Genomic DNA, 23,678 nt, shown 5'->3' on the forward strand with positions numbered 1-23,678 from the left:
CGCAGCTGGGGCAGGTGTCTGGTCCTGGTGTTGGACCCTAACCCTGGGGCTTGCTGTCCCCATGGCGGCATGGGATCGGGAACAGAGAGGGGCTCACCCAAACCCTGCAGCCTGCTCCCAGGTCAGTAAGGGTGAGCTAGAAGGAGAGGTGAGGCCAAGGGTCTTTTGGGGTGGGACGAGCGGTTCAAAACAGGCAATACTTCTACAGAACTGGAGACTGGTGCTCTGGGGCAGCAAAACCACAAAACTCAGCCCAACCAAGCCCACACCAGCCCTGCTTAGATCCCTGTCTCTGGGACAGGATCTCCAAGACACCAGCGACACAAAGCCCCCAAGCTCCCAATCCAGGGTGCGGGGAGGCTCGGGTGGAAGCCCTCCTCCTAACCAAACCACACGCGGTGACAATACAACGCCATGGCACAAGGCAGCCAGGGCCTTCTTGCTCCAGGAACTTTGGGAGAAATCCAAGCTGAAGTGGTCCTGGCCACGGTGGCACAGGCCAGGCAGGTTTCCCCTCGCCGTCCCCACAGGTGGTTATCCTGGACACCGACCTCGGTTTGCGCTGATAAGCCATTGGAGGAGGTCCCGCCTGCCCAGGAGCTGCAAGGGGAAAAGGTCTTTATTCGCCCGGTTTCAGGGGAATGAGCAAGCGCTGCTGGCACTAGTGCTGCACGGCAAGCAGGAGAGTCCCAGCCCCAGGCTGCAGATGGTGTGGAAATAGATGCCAGTGACTGGGTTTCTATTAAACAAGAGTGAATTAAACAGGATTATCCTTTTTATAAACACATCAAGTTCTGTGAGAAACGTCTTTGCTGGGAGAGCAGGACCAAGGAGTGTCCCCTCACCGCCGTGTCCCGGCACCAGTGTCCTGACACCCAGCTATGGCAGAGGCCATGGGGCTGCCCTCATTTCTCCCTGCCCATGTGCGTGCTGGCTCTCTCCGAGCCCTGCCTGCGGAAGCGGCAAGATGCTCGCTCCCACTATGGGGGCTGCGGAGCAGCCAGAATACCTGGCCACCAGGGACCTGCCCCCGGCTCCCCTGGCTTGGCTGCTTCCAGGTGTGGCTGCACCTTGCTCAGCGTGAGCCTCCCCCTGCGCCCCGCGGGGAGTCTGGGGGGATTTTACTGAAGCCAGGGCAGTCCTGTTTCCCCCTTCATCTGCACCCACCTATCTTTTAAGCCTCCTGAGAGGTCAGTCTGTGGCATCTTCAGTGTCTGAGTGTAGAGCTGCAGAAATTCTGCTCCCAACTCCCGTGTTACTCTCCAGCAGCTCCAGCTCAGAGGTGAATCGCAGCCAACATCCCACCCGGGGCCAGGACAGGCTCTGCCCATCTCCCAGCCATTGCTGCCTCCTCCATCCCTGGGTGGTTACACACCCATCCATCACACGGTGCATGCAGTCCTGGAGCAAAGCGACCATAAAGCTGGGACAGCAGAGGAGGATCAGCTGCTCTCCCGAGAGGGGAGCCTGCCTGGCAAGGACTGCCTTGAGCCACCGCTGCTGCCCACTCTCACGGGGTGGCCATGAGCATCCTGCCCTCCAGCCTCAGACCTAAAGGTCTGAGAATGCGCCGGTCTCCTGATGTCTCTACTTCCCATGCTTCTGGTAAAAGCCTGAGGAAAGCAGAAATCGAAGGACAGTTAAAAAAAGAAATCCTAAAACTCTTTCAGGGCAAACTCTGAGTCGGTTTTGACAGACCTGAAAATCCCAGGTCGGAACTCCCTGGCCTTGGAAAAGCCGAGCTATGCCATCAGCCCCAGTACAGCCAAGGCCACCGCAGCCACGGCTGCATGCCGTGCCTCACCAAGGCGGTGCATTAGGAAGGCATTGCTTTGGCTGCCCACCTTCCCACCGGCGGCATAAACCCCCGAGAGTGCCAGGGAGGGAGGGCAGGGCGGCTGGCCGGGGCCGAGTCATGCCAAATAAAGCACCTTATCGGTGGAAGCGCGTGGCCGAGCTCCAGCGGCGTGGGCTGCTGCGGGCCTCAGCTCTCAGCTGTTGCGCTCGGGCGGTGCTGATAAAGCCCTGCTCTGCCTGCCCTTATTTAGTCAGGAGGCTCTGCTGACTCCAGCGATTTCGGGACGTCATTTGCACCGTACACCCGCGTCCCCCGAGGAGACGCTCGCGGCTGCCTGGCTGCGCAGGCTGGAAATGCTGAGCGCAGGGCGAGAGCGGCAGCGCTGCTGGGAATGTGGCTGGGCAGGGGAGGTTCGGAAAGCGATACGGGAGCACTCAAGTACTCTTGTTATTTGGAGGGAGAGCTAAGATGCGCCACAAAGACACGTGTAGGGACAGAAAAAGAACTTAGGCTTCACAACCAGGCAGCAGCTCACACTATGAACGATGCCCACGTGTCGCTGCCGGGGAAGCCACACCGGTGTGATTTCTGATGCCAAGCGCTCACCGCAGTGCCGCGGCACTTCAACACAGCCCGGGCTCACCGTGATGAGTAAACCCTACGTTAACAGGAATTAACACCTAACATTTTAAAATGCTTACAGATACCTACCCAAACAGTAGTATTGCAGGACCTCTACAGATACAACATTAAAAATAAAAATAAATCCAAAGGGTATTCCTTTTTAGTTGTACTCTCCAGGCATAAAACACCCAGCTGCACAGAGGCTTCAGGGACAGCGTCTGAAGACGAACAGAGGAAGCACAGCAGCCATTCTTGCCTCTTACGCCTTGCTCTCCTATTGATCCTGGGACATCTGGCAGATATATCTGAGGTGCTGTTTACAGGACGTACACCCGTCAAACAATCTCAGAGCGTGGCCAGAGCCGTGCCTTGCAGGACACACGGCCAAGTCCCTCCATGGATTTTGCTCCAAGTCACTGGGAAGCACAACCCCGTGCAGAGGCAGACCACAGCAGACGCTGTTGCAGTGGGACAGAGGGGGGATTTGCAGTATTTACAGTCATTTTGTCCCCCAAAAGCACCAGTGAGAAGGAAAGCCCTTGTGCAAGCTGCCTGGCTACTGAGCGTACGGCTTTCAAAAAATCAAGTGTTCTCCCTGCAGCTGGTCCTGCCCTTCCTCTTGCTTTTTTAAAATTTTATTTTAATTTATTTTAAAATTTTTAATTTTATTTAAATCTGGTTTTGAAGAGTTGAAAGTTGACCACTTCCATGGTCCTCCTCCCTGCTTTCAGTGGAACCATCCTCCCCATGGGACAGGCGAGCACGTACTGCACAGGCAGCACCCCTGCGTGCTATTCGGCACCAACCCACATGCCCAGGGAACTCCAGGACAGCTGTTATACACCTCGGGATGGCTTTAACTGGCTGGCTCAAGGCTTGGTGGCGGCTGTCCCGTCCTCACGGGGGACCTCAACTCAGCTGCTCTACGTAAGCACCAGGGAGATGACGTCCCGGCCGCGATCCCAGGACCTCACTGCCTTTCCCACCCACCCCAGCATTTTTTCGAAGGAGCCCCCAGACAGGATGGAGGGTGGGAAAGGGGAAGGCTAGAGGGACGCGGCGGGTGCCTTCACCTGGCACTGTGGGAACAGCTGCATCCCAGCTCCGACGGGACTCCCTTGGGATCACGGCAAGGAAGTGCACCAGCAGAACAGGGCACTGCTACGGGACATCAGACGGCACCTGGTAACCCCTACGTCTGCCTGTGGCTACCCCTGGGCAGCAGCAAAGCCGCCTGCAGCGGCTGCACTCCACAATGACTTTTCTCCTGAGTGACAGCAGCCTGGGGGGGATTCACCACACTTTAACTTCCATTGGCTCCATCCCAGTGGCTGATCCCCAGCGCTGCCGATAGACGTGCCCCGGGTTTCTGCCCGATGTCTGAGCAGCGCCAAGGGGCTTTGCCTGGGGTGAGGGGGCAGCTGGCTGAACTGGGATGGGCTGCTCGGGACAGCAGGACCCCATGGCAAATGATTTTAATTAAAATAATGAAAAAAAGAATTTAAAAAATCACTGTTCCCTTAGCCAGCGGTGAGGCAATGCCAGCGCTGTCCTCGGCTGCTTGCACAACGGGCAAAGCAGCTGGGTTGCCAACCCGGGAGGATGCCAATGGAAGCCGAGGAGGCCAGGGCAGCGCCGTGCGGGCAGGACAGGCAGCGGGGCGGGCGGTAGCTGGCATTGCCTGCGGTGCCGGCTGGGACACCCAAGCCCAGCAGCCATGTGGGGCAGGAGCAAAGCAGCCCGGTGCCGTGGATGCCCTCGGAGCAGAGCGCAGGACAGGGAAGGTTTGCTGACGGCGGCTGCCCATCATCCCCGCCCATCTCTGCAGGGCAGATCACAGGCAGGACACACATCGGCACTGCCGGTAGCCGCCTGCCCGCACACCCCCGGAGCTTGGGCACGTGCCTGGGATTCCTGCGGTGCAACTGGCCGAGGCAGCTTCCAGCGCTCGGGTTTGTTTTCCCTCAGGATTTCTATGCTTTAAAGAGCCTTTTATGGTGCAAAAGAGTGAAATCTGGTCTTCTCCTGACGTTTGACCCCCAGAGAGCAGAAGGCTGGATATCACCACAGTTCAGCTCTGCAAGAGGCTCCCCCAAGTGCCAGAAGCAAATGAAACTCAAACGTCTGTATACAACAGCACAGGTACGTGGAGGTAGTCAGGCTTCTGACACTAATTAGTGTCCTGCTAATTAGTTCCTAGCAATAATCTTACATACAGATATGTCACATCTTCCCCCAAAAAAGGATTCGTGTAGCCTCAAAGACATTCCTTCGGATAAGGCACACACTGCCATCCAAGGAGAAGTATAAATGCTCCATCCAGAAAACTCCACCTTGCAGTTACGAGCTAGGGCAATGCTAATGATAGTACAGCCCTTTCATAAAGCAAAATAATCACTTTTCATAATCTGTCTGCAATTACTCTCTGTCTTGTGTGTGGAAACTGAGGCAAGGTTGAAGGCCAAAGAGAAAGTTGGTGGCAGAGCTGGGATTTAATCTAAGGACCCTCTTGAGGCAAAATTATCTATATTTGCTCTCGACTGCAAAACTGAGCTGAAAGCAGGAGGAAGGAGAGCGTCGGTCAGATTTTCAAAAGGCAGCAGGTAGAGAGGGTGGCTCTGCCCAGAGCAACGTACGCCAGGAGTAAACGCTGATGGAAACGGTGAGTTCTAGTTTACAGGACGCAGGAGCCCAAATTCTGCTCGGCTGCAGGCAGCGCCGTGGGGATGGAGCCCGGGGCATCGCACAGCCGGGGCAAGCAGCGTCCTCCTCCCCTGCCGCGACAGCCGCACTCCCACAGGGTCTGTGAGGGGAGGACTCCCTGGAGGAAACCAGCTTGAACATCTTATTTCCTCCAGCTCCAAGGTTTCCTTAATAGGAAATTATTCCCCAGCCACGCTGGGGAGGGATGCAGTTCCCGTCGGGGCAGCGGGCGCATTCCAGTCCCTGATGGAAAACACTGCAGAGCCGCTTTTGATCCGAAGTGTAAATAGTGTATAATAAAAAGAGGCTTGTGTAAACCGGCCAAGCTCTTGGGGAGCAGCTTTTGCAGCTTCAGCCTTCTTTTATATGTGCACCCAGCGCCGTTGCCACACACTTTTCCCAGGCACGGTTGAAGCCGGTGTCGAGCTGAGGATCTAGTGGGCCCCACGCCGCCCCAGCCTGTTATTTTTATCCCAGCTCGCCCTGCACGGTGTTTCACTTGCAATTCAGCCCATTTTTCTCTGCCAGCCTCTGAGGCAACTGGGTTTTGCTAAAAAACCAATCATGCTCCCTGCAAAACTTTGGAGCAGAAATGGCTGCCAGGAGAGTAGAGCCGGAGTTTCTCGGAGGGGAGGGATGGGGTTTGGGAACAGGTGCCCTCCCCGCTGCTGCTACTTCCCTTCTCTGCTTGGTAATGAAGGAACTTTGATAATTAAACAGCACTAAAAAGGAGCAAGGCAGGACAGCCCTGGAGGCCCAGGCGCTGCCCGGCAGCTGAGCAAAGCCTGCCCAGGGCAGGGTTTCAATGGAGGGGCAAGGTGAAACCTCGAGGTCTTTCATAACCACATTTCCCCGAGGAAGAGAAGAGGAGCGAAGGCTCCAACCCTGCCTGATGACCTCTGGTCTCTGCCAGGCCGGCTCCGAGACTGGCAGGAATGCTCTAGGAGGACAAGCACGCTGCCAGCACCGTCCGGACGCAGGCAGGGATGCGAGCAGGAGGAGGAGGTTCTCCCCTGCTCTTCCCAGGCAGACCCCTCTCTTATCTCCTCCCTCCTCCATCCTTGGAGGGACCACAGACCCTCGCACACTCCTCCCTTGCACACCCCCACGGCTCGCATCCGCTCACTCGCTGCTGGCTGCCGCAGCCCTCCTCCCACCCCTGGGGTCTGGCCAGGACAAAGTGGGCGAACAAAAGGGGGCAAACCTGGCCGAGTCCTCACCGGTTCCTCCCTTCCTGGCACCCTAGAGCGTTGCGGGCTGCGGGATGTGGCCGTGTGCCACGGGATTGGGGTCAGCCATCCAGCGTGGGCCCAGTGATCCACCACTGCCACCTCCCTCACAGCAGAAACGCTCACTCAAAAGGTGGCCAAGGGCAGCTGGTTCCTGGGGGGCAGACGGGACTCCCCAAGCAGCCCCCTCCTCAGTTTTGTGTCCACCACAGGTCCTGCCTCCGAGTCCGCAGCACCCCAGCACGGCAGTGCTTGTCCCAGACAGCCCGTTACACCGAGCCGCTAACGTTAAGTGGCGATCCTAAAGCACCCCATAAACTCCTCACAGAGCTACGCGGGGGTCGCCGGGGCTGAGCCACGCTCTGCTGCAGACCCGACTCATCTGGGACATGTCCCACTGGCTGCTCACGAGCCTGTTGGATTCACCATAGCCAAACCCCACCATTTCTCCTCCTGCCCTGTCAATGGCGCCCAGCGGCTCCAGCGGCCTGGCACGGCACCCCCAGCGGCTCACGCTCCCCAGCCCACGGAGCACGGGGCCAGCGCCAGGCCCTGCTGCCCAGCAGCTCCCTCCTGGGCCAGGGCTGCAGGAGAGGGCGCAAGCAAGAGGACAGGCCCTGAACACCCCCGAGCTGCCGCGAGGGCCCTCGGCCCCGCTCCACCAGCTCTATGTACAAAGGATTAAATAGAAATTGCAGGGAGCCCAGTCTGACCCCGCCGCCAGCGTGCAGCGAGGAGGCAGGCAGTACGGCTCCTGAGGGGCACGTGGGATGGGGATCACCACCACCATGGGGACCTGTGCGTTGGAGCCCTGGGTGCCTACCTGGATGCCGCGATCTCCGATTTCTGCCGGGCGATGGCTGCGGCCCTCTGAGCCCCCTCCACGCTCCTGTCTACCTTCTGCCGGATTTTGGCGCTCTTGAGGGGTATCACGCGCTTCTTCATGCCCTTGACGAGGACGTTGTGGCGGTACTTGCCCTCCTCCTTCTTGCCGTTGGGCAGTGTGGTGCAGCCATAGCCGTGCCGCAGGTTGTCCAGCCACTCGCCCTCATACTTCAGCCCGCTGGAGCGCTCGCTGACGCCGAAGCCGGCGCGCTTGTCGTTCTTCCACTCTCCCATGTAGGTCTCCGTGGTGGTGGCGTCGATGTCGGACTCGAAGGGGGGGTACTCCTCGCCCTCGGCGCCCTCGCCCAGGCTGACGGTGGAGGTGGCATCGCTGGCGGCCGAGCTGATCCCGCTCTCGCTCTTGAGGAAGCTGACGCGGCTCTTCTGGCTGGCCAGGGACGACTTGGACTCGGACTTCTTCAGCTTCCCCAGCAAGGAGCCCCTGCGGAAGAGCCCCCCCTTCTTGGGCTTGCCGGCCTCCGCCTCCGCGTAGAGGCTGAGGGCGAAGCCCCCGCGGCTGATGGTGGGCGAGAGGGGCAGGCTCTCGGGGTTGGCGGCGGGGGAGTCCTGCTGGGGCAGGGTGCCGTTGCTGTGCTCACTCCGCAAGGAGGAGAGGGAGGTGCGCAGTGGGGAGCGGACCACGGAGGCCATGCCGTAAGGCACGCTCTGCCGCACGCCGTAGCCGTGCCGCATGCCGTTGGTGAACTGGCCCTGGTACGTGCCTGCGGGAGAGAAGAGGGAGGGGTGAACAGGCAGCTTGCTCCTGGGTGAGCCAGCAAAGGAGGGTGGGCTGTGGGGCAGCACTGCCCTAGAGTGGACGCACCCCCCGTCCCTGGAAGAGAGGAGCCCCGGCTGCAGCAGTGCTCACCCGCATGCACAAGCGGCAGTGCCCAGGGAGCGGAGGGCCGAGGACACGAGCCCGAGAGCCACTGCTGGCAGGTGACAGCTCATTGGAAAGGGGCTGGGGTGCCAGGGGACACTGGTGCAGACCCAAAGACACTTAACGGGTGGGGTCTGGATTTGCAGCTGGAGCAGGGAGTGAGAGGCAGCCCCGCGGGGCTGGAGCTTGGGATGGCAGCAGCCCCAGCGGACACGCAAGCTGCGGTGGCACAGCTCTCCTTGGCTCAGTGACAGTCCCTTTCAGCCCGTTCTGCAGTTTGTCACTCACAGGCTGCCAGGACTGGCTCTAGACCCCCGAGATGGGTGCCAGGCCATAGCACAGGCTGCCCCTGCACCCACATCTGCTTGGCCCTGGCATACAGCTTGTCCCTGGTCCCAAGACCAAGGCTTGTGCCACACTGCATGAAGCAAGAGATGGGCGAAAAAGGGAGGAGAGGAGCAGAGCAGCTCTGCACCAAAAAATGCCACCCTACCACACTCCTCCAGACCCAGCTCAAGAGGGCACACAGTGACGGGGGAACGCAGAGAGGGTCGTGTTCACCATGGCAGGGCTGCACCCTGGGTACAAGAACCCTGCTGAGAGCCAGCAGGACCTTGGCAACGACACCTTGAAGGACTGGGAAAAGCACATTGCTCCTCTCCAGGCCCCTCCAGGTCTGCACCTTTGCAGGCTCCAGAAGAGTGAGCTGGAGACCACCGCTCTGATCTTTCTTTCTAGGATGTCAAGAGATTTAAATCAGTAGCATCAAAGCCCCCGGCAAGAAGAGCCCCTAGGGGGGCAGGAGGGCTGGCGGGGCAGCCTTGTGCTCGCATGCCAGCGCAGCCTCCCCGTCCCGCCGAGCCCTGCGGGACGGGACGGGCTGTCTCCCCAGGCTGGTTCTCTCCCAGCCCATCTCGCCTCACTCCGTAGCCACGGTTGCCTCAGAAACCAGCAAACCAACCCAAACAAAAGCAGCATTCAGCTTTGCTCCATTGGCAGCCGGCGTTACGGGACCTGGAACAGGCCACCTCGCCCCAGACCAGCACCTGCAGGGCAGAAGCCGCTGGCAGCCCCCCATCCCGGGGCACGGGCAGAGGGTGCTGGGAAAGCAGGAGCACCCTTGGAAAGGCCACCCTGCTCCTTTACTCTCCCGGCTGCTGCTTCATGCAAGTGAAGGGACAGCCATGCCAGGGGCATTTTTACAGGCATCTGTCCTAAATGTGGTTTTCAATAAGCAGTAACCACCGGGAGGCACCAAATTTTGGGAGAGCAAGCACTCCCAGGGTCCCGGGGAGGGTCAGCAGGGCTGGGCTGAGACAGAAGGGGGTGACCTATCTTCAAGGCATTCATGTTCCTACTCAGACACTGTTACCAAGACCAGGGATGACCCTGCTCCCCAGGGAGCAAATCCAGTTCCTTCTTTGGCAATTGTGGGAGTGCATATTTTACAGTCTCCCAGGCCACTTCTGCAGCATAATCTCTACTCCCAAGCTTCAGGTTTCGTTGAAATCCTCTTTGGACCTGCCTGTGGGGTGTTAACTTACAGCACCAGGGGCCAGGAAAGACAAGAAGTGCCCGAGCAGGCAGCAGCTGCTGCTCCAGGCTGAGCCACCCCCCACCAGCCCCTGCCCACCCCACAGCACACGGAATTGCAGGGTCCCCACAAACCTTTGGTCCCTCCTACTAAAAAAAGTAAGGGTTGGGGTAGTGCAGAGCATCTGCAGGCTGCGGCCAGCCGTGGGGAAGCAGTGTGCCAGAGCTTGAAGCTCCATGAGGAAAACTAAGGTGGGCAGCGTGGGATAGGGGCTTGGGCATCAGCAGGGAGCCAAGGACCATCGCTGGAGATGCCCAGGCATCTGGGTGTGTTCCTCATCGTGCTCCCACATCCCTTTCCATAAAATGGTGATGAGTCTTCCCAGCACAAAATTAAGTTACGGAGACCCCCGTGCTGCCCCCACGTCCCTCCCGACCAAGAGCCGGTGAAGTCGGTGCTTCGTCCCCACCCACCCAGCCAGCGAGCAGGGCTGACACATGATCAGGGTGACACTGGAGACCTCCTCCTAGGACAGGACAACCTCATACATAGCAGGCTGCAGCTGATAGCACCTCCATGTTAACCCCCTGGAAGAGGAACCCTGGAAAAGGGTCGCAGGTTTAGGGGGGCTCAGCTGCTCCTCGGGAGCCAGGTCGGAGCAGCTGCTGCCCTCCAGCAAGTCCCCAGCCCCCTCCATCCCCCCGGGCAGCACCGGGGCCACCTGGACGGGAAAAGCCATGAGGCATAGCGGGTCTCCAGGGAGCAGAGATTGGGGTGCCACTTCTTGGGGGCACACGTGCCTACCCTCAACACGAGGTTCCCCACCAGCTCCTCACGCTGGCCTTGGCTGACTGATTTCAGCCCACACAGCACAAACATCGTCCCTCCAGCACGTGGTGTGGCCAAACCCGCCAACCCCACCTGGCTTAACGGAGGGCACTGACGCGCCACGCTGCCCACAGCTGCCCAGCCAACCCGGGGGCGAGTGGGCACTGCCATGTCCCCGTCACGCCGCGATTCAGTGCTCGGCTGAGGCTTCGTGCCAGAGCAGAGGCATAAGCCACCCCTGGAGTGGGGCCAGAGGCTGCCGAGAGCGGCTGGATGTGCTGGCGGCCATGTGTCGGGGCACGCAAGATTTGAGCGGAGCCAAGCCCTGGCTCACCCAGTGCAGCCAGTTCAAGAGAGGATGGGGCTGTGAAAACCCCTTTTCACTGCAGGCAGTCACTCAGCAGGACTGCACGTCCCTGAGCCACTGCTACCCCGGAACACCAGAGCAGTCTGGGCAAGGGGGGGCAGGCAGGACGCAAAGCTGCCAGCCAGGCAGCCATGCACTCACACACATCCGAGGTTCTGGAAAAAATAATTAAAAACCCCAGTGGATGTGAAAAAAACACACCTCTATTTAGGATGAAAATGAGAGTCCCACTTCCCTGCCTCCCCAGCCCTGCCCGATTCACCAGGGCAGTGGGACAGAGCCACCTAACCCCAGCAGGGTGTGATTATTGAGGGACAGGACCCCAATAATCCTTCATTGCCTGCATTTTTTCTTGTCGTAATGACAAAAAACACTGGTTCCTCTGCGATCCCCAGGTACATAGTTCATCACCTCTGCCCATCCCTGACCAAAACAGCGGGGTGGCCCTGCCCGAGTATCGTCATAGGATGGGAAGGATTAAATCGTGGGACTGATGAAAATGGTAGCCCTGCAGCCTTCAGCTCCAAACACACCAACGGGGTGGCAGCACCCTCCGTTTCGCCCTGGCAGCAGGATGGGACAGTGCCCAGCTGCATCAAAGGCGAAAGCGTCAGCTCCTGGTGCACACCCAGCCCGGCAGCGAGAGCCCGCTGTCAGCAGCGTCGCAGCTCCCCTTCCCAGCTCGCCTCTAAGCTCTCGCATCATTAGTGATGAATGTAAATAATACAAACAACCAGGTAAATAATGCAAACAACTCAAATCGTATCACTGCCCTACGATCCTCTGCAGCTACCCAGATACTGTGATGACAGATGTGTTAGAAGAACCTAGTGTAAACAGCCAGGGACATTAAATCAATGCACAGCACTACATGCAAGACAGGCCAGAGAAAAACTAGTGCTTCCTTTTGGTGCCCACAGTATTATCTGATGGTTTCTGTGGGAAAAGAAAGGGGAAAAAAAAAAAACAAACAGAGAGGGGGAAAAAAAATTCACAGCATTAATTCATGGGTCTAATTCAGCCACGCAGGAACTTTGCTACAGAGGCAGCAGACACAAGGCAGCACCATTTTGGCTCGCCCAGACCCTGTTCCTACTTCCCTGGCCGCAGTCCCATGGGTGCTGCTCCTTCTGCCCTATCCCAGGCCCCTTCCCGCCATTCTTTCCCTGCCCCAGGCACCTGAAGAGCCAGCAGTGCTCCATATCACCCCATTTTCTCTCTCCCGGTAAAGCACGCTTCTGCATGTCTTTTCCCCTTTCTTGTGGTCTGGTGATCACTGAATGGTTTAGTTGTTTCCGCACGCAGTTAGTTGACACCACTGTTTTCTCTGAGAGCCATAGAAACCATATTGCAGCATCAAAAATAAGTTGGTTTTAGGCTGCTTTGATTGCAAGAGAGTTTTTTTCACCTATATATATATATATATATATAAAAAACCAGTTATTTGTATAGCAAAGCCTAGCTTTGGGCCCAGATCCTTCATATGCAGTACGACTCTGCATTTAGCAGTGAGATTTTTTTTTTCTGCCATGAGATTTGACTGGGTCAAGGAGTCAGAGTGAAAAGCACAAAAGTATCCAAAAAAATGAGGCCTTCTTTACAGCAGAGACAAAACTTACAGGTGAAAGCCAGGTATTTACTCATAGCTCAGGTTGCAAAATGGTGAGTTCCTTCATGCCGTGCCTTCCACGACTCCAACCACCATCCGCTGCAGCTAAGCACATCCTGCCTCTCTACAGGGCTCCCAGCTCTTTGCTGGTGACAGCGGCAGACACACACGTATATTCAGCTTGCATACTATGTTATATTTCTTTGGGTGTTACCATCTCTGCCCGGCCACCCCAGGAGCTCCGAATCCCTTGGGTCATTCCAATCAACATGAAAGAAGGAGAGCCCTTGAAGCCCTCGGTCTCCCATAAGTTTCACAAAAACGGGCACTTGGTAGCTGAGGAAAAACAAGCAAATGAAAAGCACCACGTGGTGCCTGGGCTAAACCATACCATGAATCCACTTCTTATTAAATGCCACCAAAACTCCATACAGGATTCAAAAAGCTTCACTCCATGTTTGGGCTTTATTTAACCACCATCCTCAGCCAGCCACAAGATAAAATATACTTATAGGGTTGTTTGTGTTTTGTAAGTGTATTTTGAAGTATAAAGGTCTTACATAATTACATAGATAAAATATATATATAAAAAACTTAAAGTCCATTTTAAAGCATTAGAATCAGCTACACCTCCTTGAAATCCACAGACAGCCCAACCATGACCTAAAGCTTCTAACGACCTGGCTCTGGTTCCCAGAGCCCTCTTCCTCACGTGGCTAGCTTCCAGGGGGCTTGGGAATCACGTCGCCTACTCGAGGGACAGCAGATTTCCAAAGCCTTTCCAGATGTTTATCTTGGCAAATATTAACAGGTCAAGTTAGCAGCCTGGTCACATCTGGATCTTGCAGTTGGTTACTGGGTACAGGTGAGGAGACAAAACAGGAGAGGGTCCTGCGAGTCCTACACAGACGATGCTGGCTGGTGATTTGCACCTTGGCATCGGATGCGGCTTTCTACGCGTTCCCATACCGCCAGAAAAGCTCACGTGTTGAATGAATGGCTCGGACCAGCCAGGACGTGACGGCCGAACGCGAGGAGCGGCTGCCGGGCACCACCGCGCAGCCCTCGTGAGCCACATCTGGTCGGGCTTCGGGGGGCTCAGCTCAGCATTGCCCAGGGTGCCTTTGGCAGGGCACATCTTCACGGGTCAGCGATCACGCAGGCGGCACATTCTTGGGTGCTGGACAACACCCCGGGGAGCACTATGCTGACTGAAGCAGTATCTTATATATGCTTACAGGAGAATATTTTGACTCATCTTTCCCCTCCTCTGTCCCAAGCTTTCAGTCCATAACCTAATCAAATTCAAACTCCTACATCAAGTTTTGCCTCTTGAAATTCTCCTCTACAACATCAACTGGAAATCCAGGCGCCTTGCACCCTTAGATGTATTTGAGAAAGCAGCGAGGAAGCAGCGTGCAGATTCATAGGAGACCTTGACATCTCCAGAATGAAAGTCCCAATGGGAGCCGACGTTGGCAGCTATCTGATCGCTGCGGGTTACTCATCAGAGCACACCTTACACGTAACCCACACGTCCTACGGCTGCACGTGAAGTTTCTGCGATGTACAAGCGCACACGCACTAGCCTGAACTCTCGCTGCTGCCATGCAACCTGCACAGCTCAGGTTTAACCGTTCCACGGCCACGGGGCAGAGCGGGCTGAAAAGTTAAGGAGCTGGAGGGATGCATCAGTTCGTGCCTGCACCTACAACCTCCAACAGCACAAAGCCAATGAGTCAACTTCAAGACGATATTCCCAGGCTTAAAGTTAGCCACGTACCTAGGCAACTCATTGAGAAATATTTACATGAAAGCTTAAGTCTAACAGCCAGTCTTGAATTAGTCCTTTTTTCTAATCTCTATAAACCCAATGCTTTTCATTCTGAAGATTTATACCACTACTGTTATTTTTCTTTACAAACTAACTCCATTGCCTGTCCCAGATAAATATAGATGCAATTCTGATCCATATTTTGAAGGGTATTTCTTTCAAATCACCCTCTCTATTTAGCTATCCTAAATATGGCAGCCTGGAACATTACAGTACTGAAGAGCTACAGAATTACTTGCACGGAGATTCTTGCAATGTTTCTAACCCCAAAATTGCCACTAATGCAAGAACACAATTAGACTGAGCATTTACAGAGCACAACAAATATCTGACTACACGGTGCATTTGTGTACCAGCAGGGCTTGAGAGCTTCCAAGTAATTGAAGGGATTTATTTTAGGGAAAGGCGTGTGACTATGTATTCTAAACAGCTTAGATGTACTCAGCCAAAATGGTGCAGCAAAGCAGAGGTCCAGGCAGCCCGTCAGAGGCAAGCAAGCCGTGTTTAATGCATAGGCAAATCATGCTACAACGCCGTGGGCGGCTTATATCCGATGTGAACACATTTACAACTCGCTGCCCAGTGAGCAAGTGAAGGGCTCGCCGTGGTTGTGCACCAGCGAGGGCTTTCTGGTTTGGTTCGGTGATGAGCTGTGATAACCAGTCCTTGGGAACTACAGACTACACAAATCAAGTTGGTTCATGTTAACTATTGATACAGACACTCGAGAGCAGCTCCCGAGGGAAGGATGGCGGGGGCAACGCTCCCGCTGCTCCTCCCTCGTGTCCGCAGATGGCGAGCCGTGCACTCTGTGCCCGACTGTGAAAGTCGGGGCACATACAGACGTTTAGGAGGTGGTTGCCCCTCAAGCCCTCCTTCTTTCCTGAAGCACATCAATGGCTCATTATAGACCATCGTGCCTGTCTGGACCTCACTAGTGGGGATAGGATCAGGTCACCCCTTCAGCAGGGACAACACTCAGCCTCTGCCATCACAGGCTGGGTCTCACGCTGTTCAGTCACCCTTACCTCCGTCGGCATACGTCTCGGTGCCATAGCCATCCTGCAGGCCGTTATTCCAGGTACCTTCGTACTTGGCTCCGCTGCTCATGCTCTGCCTCGCGCCGTACCGTCCCTTAAAGCCATGGGTCCATTCGCCTCTGTAAACCCACCGTCCTTTGGTCTCGATTCCTAGGCCGTGCCTCTTGCCTTGGGACCAGTAGCCTTCGTAGGTGTTGCCGCTGGGCCACGTGTATATGCCCACCACTTCGAAGCCGTAGTTCCAGGAGCCCGAGTACTCACCCTGGCCCTTGGGGCCGGTGCAGATGCCGTGCCCGTGGGCTTTGCCCCCTTCCCAGCCACCACAATAGGCGCCTCCATCATCGAAATCAAACCTGCCGCCGCTCATGGTACCCGCCGGTGCCCCCCCGCCGGGCAGCTCTCTCAGGGGCAGAGCTCCGGGGCGGCGGGGGCAGCCGCCGCATCCCCGAAGGAGCCGGGCTGGGCGCCGGGAGCAGCTCCTGCCTCACCTCGCCCGGCCGAGGGGCCGCGGAACGGGAGGAAGGAGAAATTGGAGGGAGGGGAGAGGGGCGGGCCGGCCCCGAGCCCCCCCCCGGGAGGGGCAGCCGAGCCGCGCCGCTACCGGCCCCGCCGCCGCGGTCATGGGGGCCCGGGGAGCCGAGCCCCGCGGCCGGGGAAGGGAAGGGGGCGCCGAGCCGGCCGCGCTCCCCCGCCCCGCTCCACTCTCCTCCCCCGCCGGGAGGGAGGTCAGCGCTGCCCTAACAAGGCCATCGGATCCCAGGAGCTGCTCCCAAAAATAACCCCCCGGAGCCCGGCCTCCGCCCGGGGGCCCTTTTATGAGGGAGGGAAGAGACGCATCCCCCCCCCGCCCCGGGCAGGGATCCAGGCGAAGAAGAGGCTGGGAAAGTAAATGTCTGCCTAAAATAGAGCCTGGGAAGGGGGCGCGTCGCTCCCCCCCGCCCCAGGAGAGGCGGCGGCGGCGGGCGAGCTGTGCCCGCTCCGCCGGAGCCCCGCGGATGCCCCCGCGGGACGGAAGCTCGCCGCACCCCCCGGAACGCCACGGGGGAGAGGGGGGTCCTGCTGGCACCGGCGGTGGAGCGGGCGGGGGGCAAGGGGCCAGGCAGAACTCCCTACCCACTGCTTCAGGGTAGTGGAAAGGATTAGAGAGTCCTTCCCCCCTCTCCCAAACGACCACCAGCATCTCTCGTGCCACAGCTGGCAGCACAACCCACTCCCACCACCTTTGGAGAAGAAAGGTGAGACCCCCACCCCGGGACAGCTGCAGACACACTGACAGCAGGGACAGCCCACCTTGCTGATAAAACCAATCCACATCAGCTACAGATGGCAGAGAGAGGACAAGGAACAAGACACTGGGCACCAGCCTAATCTAAGCCCCCCCTTCTCCCAGCCACACCTGCCCCATCTCCTAAAGAGAGCCTCACAGCAGGACCACAAAGAGATGGCCTTCTCCTCACTGATCACGAGCTGCTGAGGAGCTGCAGTGGGGTGAGACTGTGCTATCAGAAGTGCTTTGCCCTTCGAGACAAGCTCCCGAGACCCTCGCCGAGCTCTGGGACAAAGCTGTCACAGACAACAGCGAGTTTCAGACAGGCGTAACAGTTTTACAACTTGGACGACCTCTCATTGGTGTTTCAACAAAGAAGAGGCATAGAAAACAAGCCATACAATATATAACTGCAAGAAGAGCCAAGTATGTATATACAGCACAAACTACAAAATACCTGCAGGCACAGGTGCAAAGGACCAGCTGCCCACTATAAAGTTGATTACCAAAGGCCTCACTTTTATTCAGCCACAGGAAGGAACAGGCACTTCAGTAAGGGACTCCAACACAACTCAAACTCCACTTGGCAGAACTAGCCCTCTACAGCTGCTGCTTCTTAAAAAAAAGTTAGATTTTGAAATTGGGTCAAGTTGGATTTTTTTTTTTTAAAGCTAAGCTTTGAAAGCACAATGGAGTAGTCTAAAAGTTCTCTGCACAAATTCACATTTGGAAATTCACATTTTCTCAGAGCAAAACTAGAGGAGGGTTTTTGTGGTTTCTGGGTAGACCAAAGCATCTTAAAACACCCTGTAGTAACAGAAGGGAAAGTGTTAAGGCAGCAGTTACAGCTGCCCAGGGTCTTATTTCCAGGATTTACCAGCCCAAATATGTTGTAACTGCCCTAAGAGGATGCCAAGTTCAGGACCACATAATTATTTACTCAGCAACTCTTCCTAATTACACAGTACAGTTGTGAACTGATAGTACACTTTGTTTAAATGTTAACAACTTATGCAGATGTTGGCATTTAAAGAGCTTTGGTTGACTGCTGCCTAACATACCCGCAATCACACTTCAGAAAGCACCAACCCTGTGTACACTAAGGCACCGCCCAGAGCTGGTTTTATTTCTTCATTTTGGTAGAAAAAGTCATGTTCTCCCCGAAGGCTGAGGAGGTGCGGAGGAGCCCACTGCACCCGCCCGCCCCTGGCCTGGGGGTGACCTCTAGTGGCCCAGTGCTGCTTGCCTCCCTTCCCAGTCTGTACCAGCTCACACCGCCTCCCTTCCCAGTCCACACCAATTTGCATCTTTATTTTTTTTTTTTTACATTACCTCCTGGATTTCAACCCACTGTCTATTGACGTTGCAATCCTAAACCCTGCAGGTACAGGTCTGCGGTGACTAACAAAAAAGCAGCACCATATTGAAAGGTGTGCTCAGCCCCACAACGGTGCTGTGGCTGCTGCTTGCAAACATTTGGGAACAGTAAAGAATGTTTATTTGAGAATTAAGGTCATTCTGCACTTTGCAGCCCAGTATTGCAGACAATAGTCACCAAATAATTGCCTTGAATTCAGAATGCAGAAATACAGCTATTTAAGAGCAGGGAAATGGGAGATGTGGGGCGCAAGTACACTCTGCAAGGGGTAGATGACACTTCAGAACTGGCAGAAGAGGAAAACTTGCATGGTCACTTAGTTCTAAGACAGTAGATACTGCCACAGAAATTACCAAAAAACCCACAAAACCAGGGAAATGTTAGTCTCCATTTCTTCTCCAGACCTTAGAGGTCAGAAAAGTTTGGGTACTGCAAATAGTAAAGACAAGCTTAACACAACTCATGTCACCCTCAACAAATCATATTACCTGATGGGATGCTCCTTTGCTATACACATAAAAGACAGACTGTGCTGATGCACACAATGTATGGTTGTTTCTGAAGAAGTAAATTTCAGGAAGAATACAAAGCTCCAAGTGACAGTGGTTTAGTAAAAAGACTGGATAGGAAAGAAAATACAGTGTTCAAGATTTCCCCACTGTGCAGCTGACAGCTGTTCACTCAAGTCCACAAATATCAATACCTGAAGAATACTTATACTTGGTGTTAGACAGCAGGCTGAACAACGCAGAAAATACAGTGCAGGAATTAGAACCACTGAAGGCTGTTTCAGCCTTCATAAAAATACACTGAACAGAGTCCACCACCTCATTCCTCCTTCGGTTAACCAGAGAAGCAACCCCCAGAATAAAGCAGGGTATTCCTGCTGCTGCAGGCAAGTCTAAGGCCCACTGGACACTCAACAAAAAGTTACGGTTGCTTTACAGTTTCCACTAAACACAACAGAGATTAGAATAACCTCTTAAAACAGCCTTGTTTTGATCTTCCAAGTTTCTTGTCTAATCAGGCAATCTAGTAAGCCAATGTTACTTTAACCTATTGGCACCTGACTACATTAACATCAAAGACAGGGAAGAAGGATACCTGTTCATCTGATCAGAAATAAAGCCTCTTTAGGCACAAAGAAACAACACTACCTCCACCCAAGAAAAGATGGCTCTGTCTCCTGAATTTGCCTAGAGTAGCAATAGTACCAAGAAGAGGAGACAGTCACACTTCTTTATAAAATCAAAGGCACAAGCATCCAAAAACACAAGCGTGTTACAGCCTGAGATCAAAGCCATTTCAAAGAAGCCAAATTACATGAAATTTCTCACAATAATAGCTCTAATCACCAAGCAATTTACAGACTCTTCTCTTCCAACAAACCAAAACAGGAGGATTTTGAAAATGAAGCAGAATTTCCCAAGTGTTAGGTGACCTCAGTATACGCAGCTACACTCTAAACATGTTCGCTGTGTTTACTTCATTATCTATTCCAAGCTTAAACTAAAATGCTTAAGCTAAACTGTTTGTCCAGCTTAACTAATGAACGCTAGCTAAAATGCAAAAAGGTGTTTTTATTGCAAGCACAGTGAGCAGGGAGAGGGTTGCATCTCACATGAATGCGACAGAGGGCAGATTTAAACCACCCACCCTCCTGTTTTTAGCACTCGTTGCCATCAGGTGTACATCATTTCTGCCATGTGAGACATTTTCTTTGGAATATACAAGTAATATTCCATGTATCCTGAAAGATCTTCAATAGTCACATCATCCACAAAGGCCCTGGCTTGCTCAGAGCAAGAGCGTGGAGAACTTGAAGGAGTTCTTGATGGCAAAGACTGGGAGTGATCCTCAGAAACTGTTCTTCTAACAGGTGCCAACGGGAGGGTGTTCTGCAAGCCAGAGAATTTGTACACTTCCATATCTTGCCATCGTTTACACTGACAGGCTTTATCTGCACATGCACACGGCTTATTCATGTTCAGCTTGGACATAGATTGAAAGTCAGAAAGCTCTGTAGTCTTTAGGCTTGCTTTGGATAGTACAGAAATGGCAGCTGGGGAGCTCTCCTGTTTGTTCTTGGACTCCGACTGTGTAACAGAAGTTCCCAAAGACTCAGTATCAGCTCCCTTCTGGCCAACGTCAGGAGCAACGCTGCATCGTTCGTGTGCACAAGCCTCCTTTGGGACTGGCATCCCAAACCCAGTGCTGTCTTCTGGGGCATCAGTCTGGCTCTTGTGCACTAGCTGGTTGCACATGGAATGGGATTTTGTGCTGCAATGGATAAACTTTGGAGGATGAAGAATTGGAGACTTGGAACGCCTGCGACGCTGTGTTCTCACAACTCCTCTTGAGGGCTTCTTCATACACCTACCAAGGAAAGACACAAGAGGGAGTGAAGATTCACTAAAAGACTTATCACTGGATTACAAATAACATCGGGCAAAATCCCTACTGCATTTATATTGCATGCAAGAGCTTTAAGCTCAGAGTATTTTGCTGTCTCAGAATTTGACTTTGTTCTAGTCAAGCAGCTGTATAAAAGGAATGTGTGAGAAGCAAAACCTAAAGCATGTGCTTTTAAGATTAGAAAGCGAGTAAAGCATGTGAGACGAGAAAGTAACCTCTGAGAGAAAGACAAAGCAGAAGACAGCACAAAACTAATGAATCCAGGCTAAAGAGTAGTTTTGTTTCAGTAGGAGATCTGTAAAGTCCTGCATAGACACTCCAGAAACCAATTCTTTATTTTAATCTAGTTCCCAAGGCATGCTGACAGCTTCTACAATGTCAAACAGTTATTGAAAGAGGTGTATTCATGATTGTCCAATTCAAAAACAGCAGTTCACATTTACATTAAGAAACATCTATAATGTTTAGTAACCTACAGCTGAACTGCATTTCCTTTCACCTTATGTAACTGTAAATAAGAACAGTAGTTACCTATGAAGATAAAAATGTTGTGTAGAGTGTTTTAAACAGCCTCTTTAGTAAAGAAAACTTGGTTCCCTTCTGTAGGGGTGTAGTTACCAGAAAACTTGTCTATTTAAAATTCCCTTTCAATGCAGTATCATTTGAAGTCATCTGATAATCCCAAGCTTCTCTTACCCGTGCCAGGTTTCCTTAGAAGTACACACATTCTTAGGTTTGGTTTCATCTGCCACTGTTCTAACTAGGGCTCTAGGACTTGTCCCTTCACCCACAGGGAGAGAAGCAGTAGATCTGTGAAAGAGAAAATGAAAGGATAACAGCCTAGACTGGTTAACATTATGAATATGAAAAAGCTTACGAATCTTCTTTCCCAGAAAAGATTGCCACAAATCATTTACAGAATGTCTTAAAAGACCTGCCCACAAAGATCCCAATCAGAAAAATAGTGCTTACATGTTCCTATCTCAAAAGTTTGTATAACAGACTCTTTCACCAAACACGATACCATTCAGCAGCTAGACTGCAAATCCAAACTCCACACATCAATGATGAAGCACACACAATGGCTACATTTCAGTTTCCCAGGAGAGGGGAGGGGAAAAACACCAACACTGAAGAAACACGTCTCTTTTTCCAGAGACAAATGAGCCATTCTTTCCTAAAAATAAATGTTCTTTGGACATAAACAGACTTTGTTTAACTGAAGAACACTTAAGCCTCTTCTGTCTAAGACAACATCAGCTAAAACTCTTCATACTATTGCAAGTTCAATCACAACAGAGTTGTGTCAGATATTCAACTTCTATTCAAACCAGGGACCTTGGAAGATTTACTAACTTTTCCGATGCTATAAATTTATCCCAAACTCCCACTCTCAAGGAGCTGTGATAATCCCAAGAACAATTTTTCCAAGTTGTGAGTTCACATATTGCACTGGAATTCACAAGGAGATTTTCTAAATCCTGTATCACATTGGTTTGTAAACAGGGCCGATTCCCTGAAAAGTGAAAATAAGTCTCCACACGCTGTTCTGGGACAGCTTTAACTGATACTTAGAGGCTAAACTATTAGTCAAATACCTGCTATTTTCCATTTAAAGAACAATGAACACAGAGCAGTAAATCAAAGGCAAACAGTAAAAACAAAGTAATTAAGTATGCCTGACTTGAGGGTGGACTAGAGATACTGAAGAAATGAGAGACACTTGGGTGGTGATACGTTTCTAACAAGTTTAATTACTTAAATGAAAGATAACTTTAGAAGCCCATCTACTCACCGCCTAAATTCTATGGTAATTCTACTTGCCACCTTGGTATTTATATACTGCCTTGCCTACACTTCTGTTTCAGTCACTGGGATAATTGCATCACTGACAACAGCTTACTGAAACACAGTACTATAAAAGTAGTATGTAACGGTGCACATTTGTCAACAGGAAAAACATTCTATAGAAGCCTTTTTTTTTCCCCCACTTCAGATAAGAATGATTGTCACCAACAGAAGACACATGCTGCTTGTGTTCTGCTACCTGGGACAGGGAGGGTAAGTGCCACATGTCAGATCTTCCACAAAACAAAGCAACACAAAAAGCATTCTTTCCCATTTAGTGATTTTGGTTATAAATAGGAAATTTGTAAGTGACATCAATAAAAATAGTTTGTGTGGGAATCATGCACTGAATCTAGCGCTCTCTTTTACAGACATGGAAAGAACATTCCTCTCCTGGGAAAAGCTGGGGGTTTATTCTCATGACAGGCCTTCAGAGCCATGACAATACGCTAACTTCAATAGTAGAGTTCTAGTGCTATGGACATAACCTTTGGCAGCCAGATTCATGCCAAAATTCATTTCAAGCATGAAATTTCCTTTCAACTGCTGACTATTGTTAGGTTTGTTTCAAGCCTGTTGGGTAGCAATCAAACAAATAACAATTCCTTGAGAAGTGCAGTCTATAGGTAGTGAATTTATTTCAGTTTGTTTAACTAGCATCAAGGCTTTCAGTGCCTAACCTTTCGGAATTACCTCATTCCTTCAAATTTAACAGCAAGGGTGTTCCCTTCAAGTCTATTTGTAATATATAAGTCTGTACCTCCCTACAGTGTTACTCACCCAGCTGTGTCAACTCTCAGTTTTTTGAATGCTGTCTGCAGGCTTTCCTCTTCTCCATCCTTAGCTTCTGTTTTCATTATTGGGATAGCCAGAAGCTGACAGAGTTACCATGTACTGGTACAAGCAGAAAAAGAGACATGGATGTAAGAACCTTGTTAAAAGCATTAGCTGCCCAGCAGCATAATAAAACATGAAAATAAACTCAAAATAGCACGCTGAGTGCACAAAGCTGAGGTCATTCTTGTAGAACTTTCAAAAAAGTTGATTCAGAACAACAAGCTTTTATGATACCCAAGAATGGAACAAACAGTCTCTTGTACAACTGCATAGGTGAATTAGCAATTTAAAGTAAAAATTTGGTGTCAATAGCATCTTGCACATCCACTACAGTCTAGACTATTTGTCTTACAGTGTTACCAGAATAAATCCAGAAGAGGTTAAAGGCAAGAAGGAACAACACTGTTGGAAGTCAACTTTAACTTTCTACAACTGCTATTTCCAACTTTGGCACTTGATGTTACATATATACTTAAAAAAACCCAACAAACCAACAGATTTTTCTTAAAACCAGATAAAGTTTTAAGCTAAACAAAATTTTTGTTCTTATGTCTAGATCCCAGCAAAACAAACACAGTCCTATCAGAACGCAGTATTTTGAT

General features: G+C 52.5%; 2 protein-coding genes across 2 annotated transcripts in view; both read right to left on the reverse strand.

Moving 5' to 3' along the window:
- The window catches only part of JPH2 (junctophilin 2), a gene marked incomplete at its 3' end in the record, with an annotated part of 29,690 nt that extends 13,542 nt beyond the window's left edge, over nt 1-16,148 (reverse strand). The window contains exons 1-2 of the mRNA XM_082007338.1: nt 15,320-16,148; nt 7,178-7,961 (exon numbers count right to left, since the gene is read on the reverse strand). Coding sequence (XP_081863464.1) covers nt 7,178-7,961; nt 15,320-15,698 — 1,163 coding nt within the window. The 5' untranslated portion in view covers nt 15,699-16,148. The remainder of the gene's footprint in view (nt 1-7,177; nt 7,962-15,319) is intronic.
- A 3,510-nt stretch (nt 16,149-19,658) lies between these two features.
- OSER1 (oxidative stress responsive serine rich 1) lies at nt 19,659-23,096 on the reverse strand (the record flags this gene model as incomplete). Its single annotated transcript, XM_082007439.1, has 3 exons — nt 19,659-20,352; nt 21,088-21,201; nt 23,020-23,096. The coding sequence occupies 3 exons, from the start codon at nt 23,094-23,096 to the stop codon at nt 19,659-19,661; spliced, it is 885 nt and encodes a 294-aa protein (XP_081863565.1).
- Between the last annotated feature and the right edge of the window lie 582 nt (nt 23,097-23,678).

This window comes from Phaethon aethereus (genome assembly GCF_964289735.1).
Source record: "Phaethon aethereus genome assembly, chromosome: 16".
NCBI classification, from domain to species: domain Eukaryota; kingdom Metazoa; phylum Chordata; class Aves; order Phaethontiformes; family Phaethontidae; genus Phaethon; species Phaethon aethereus.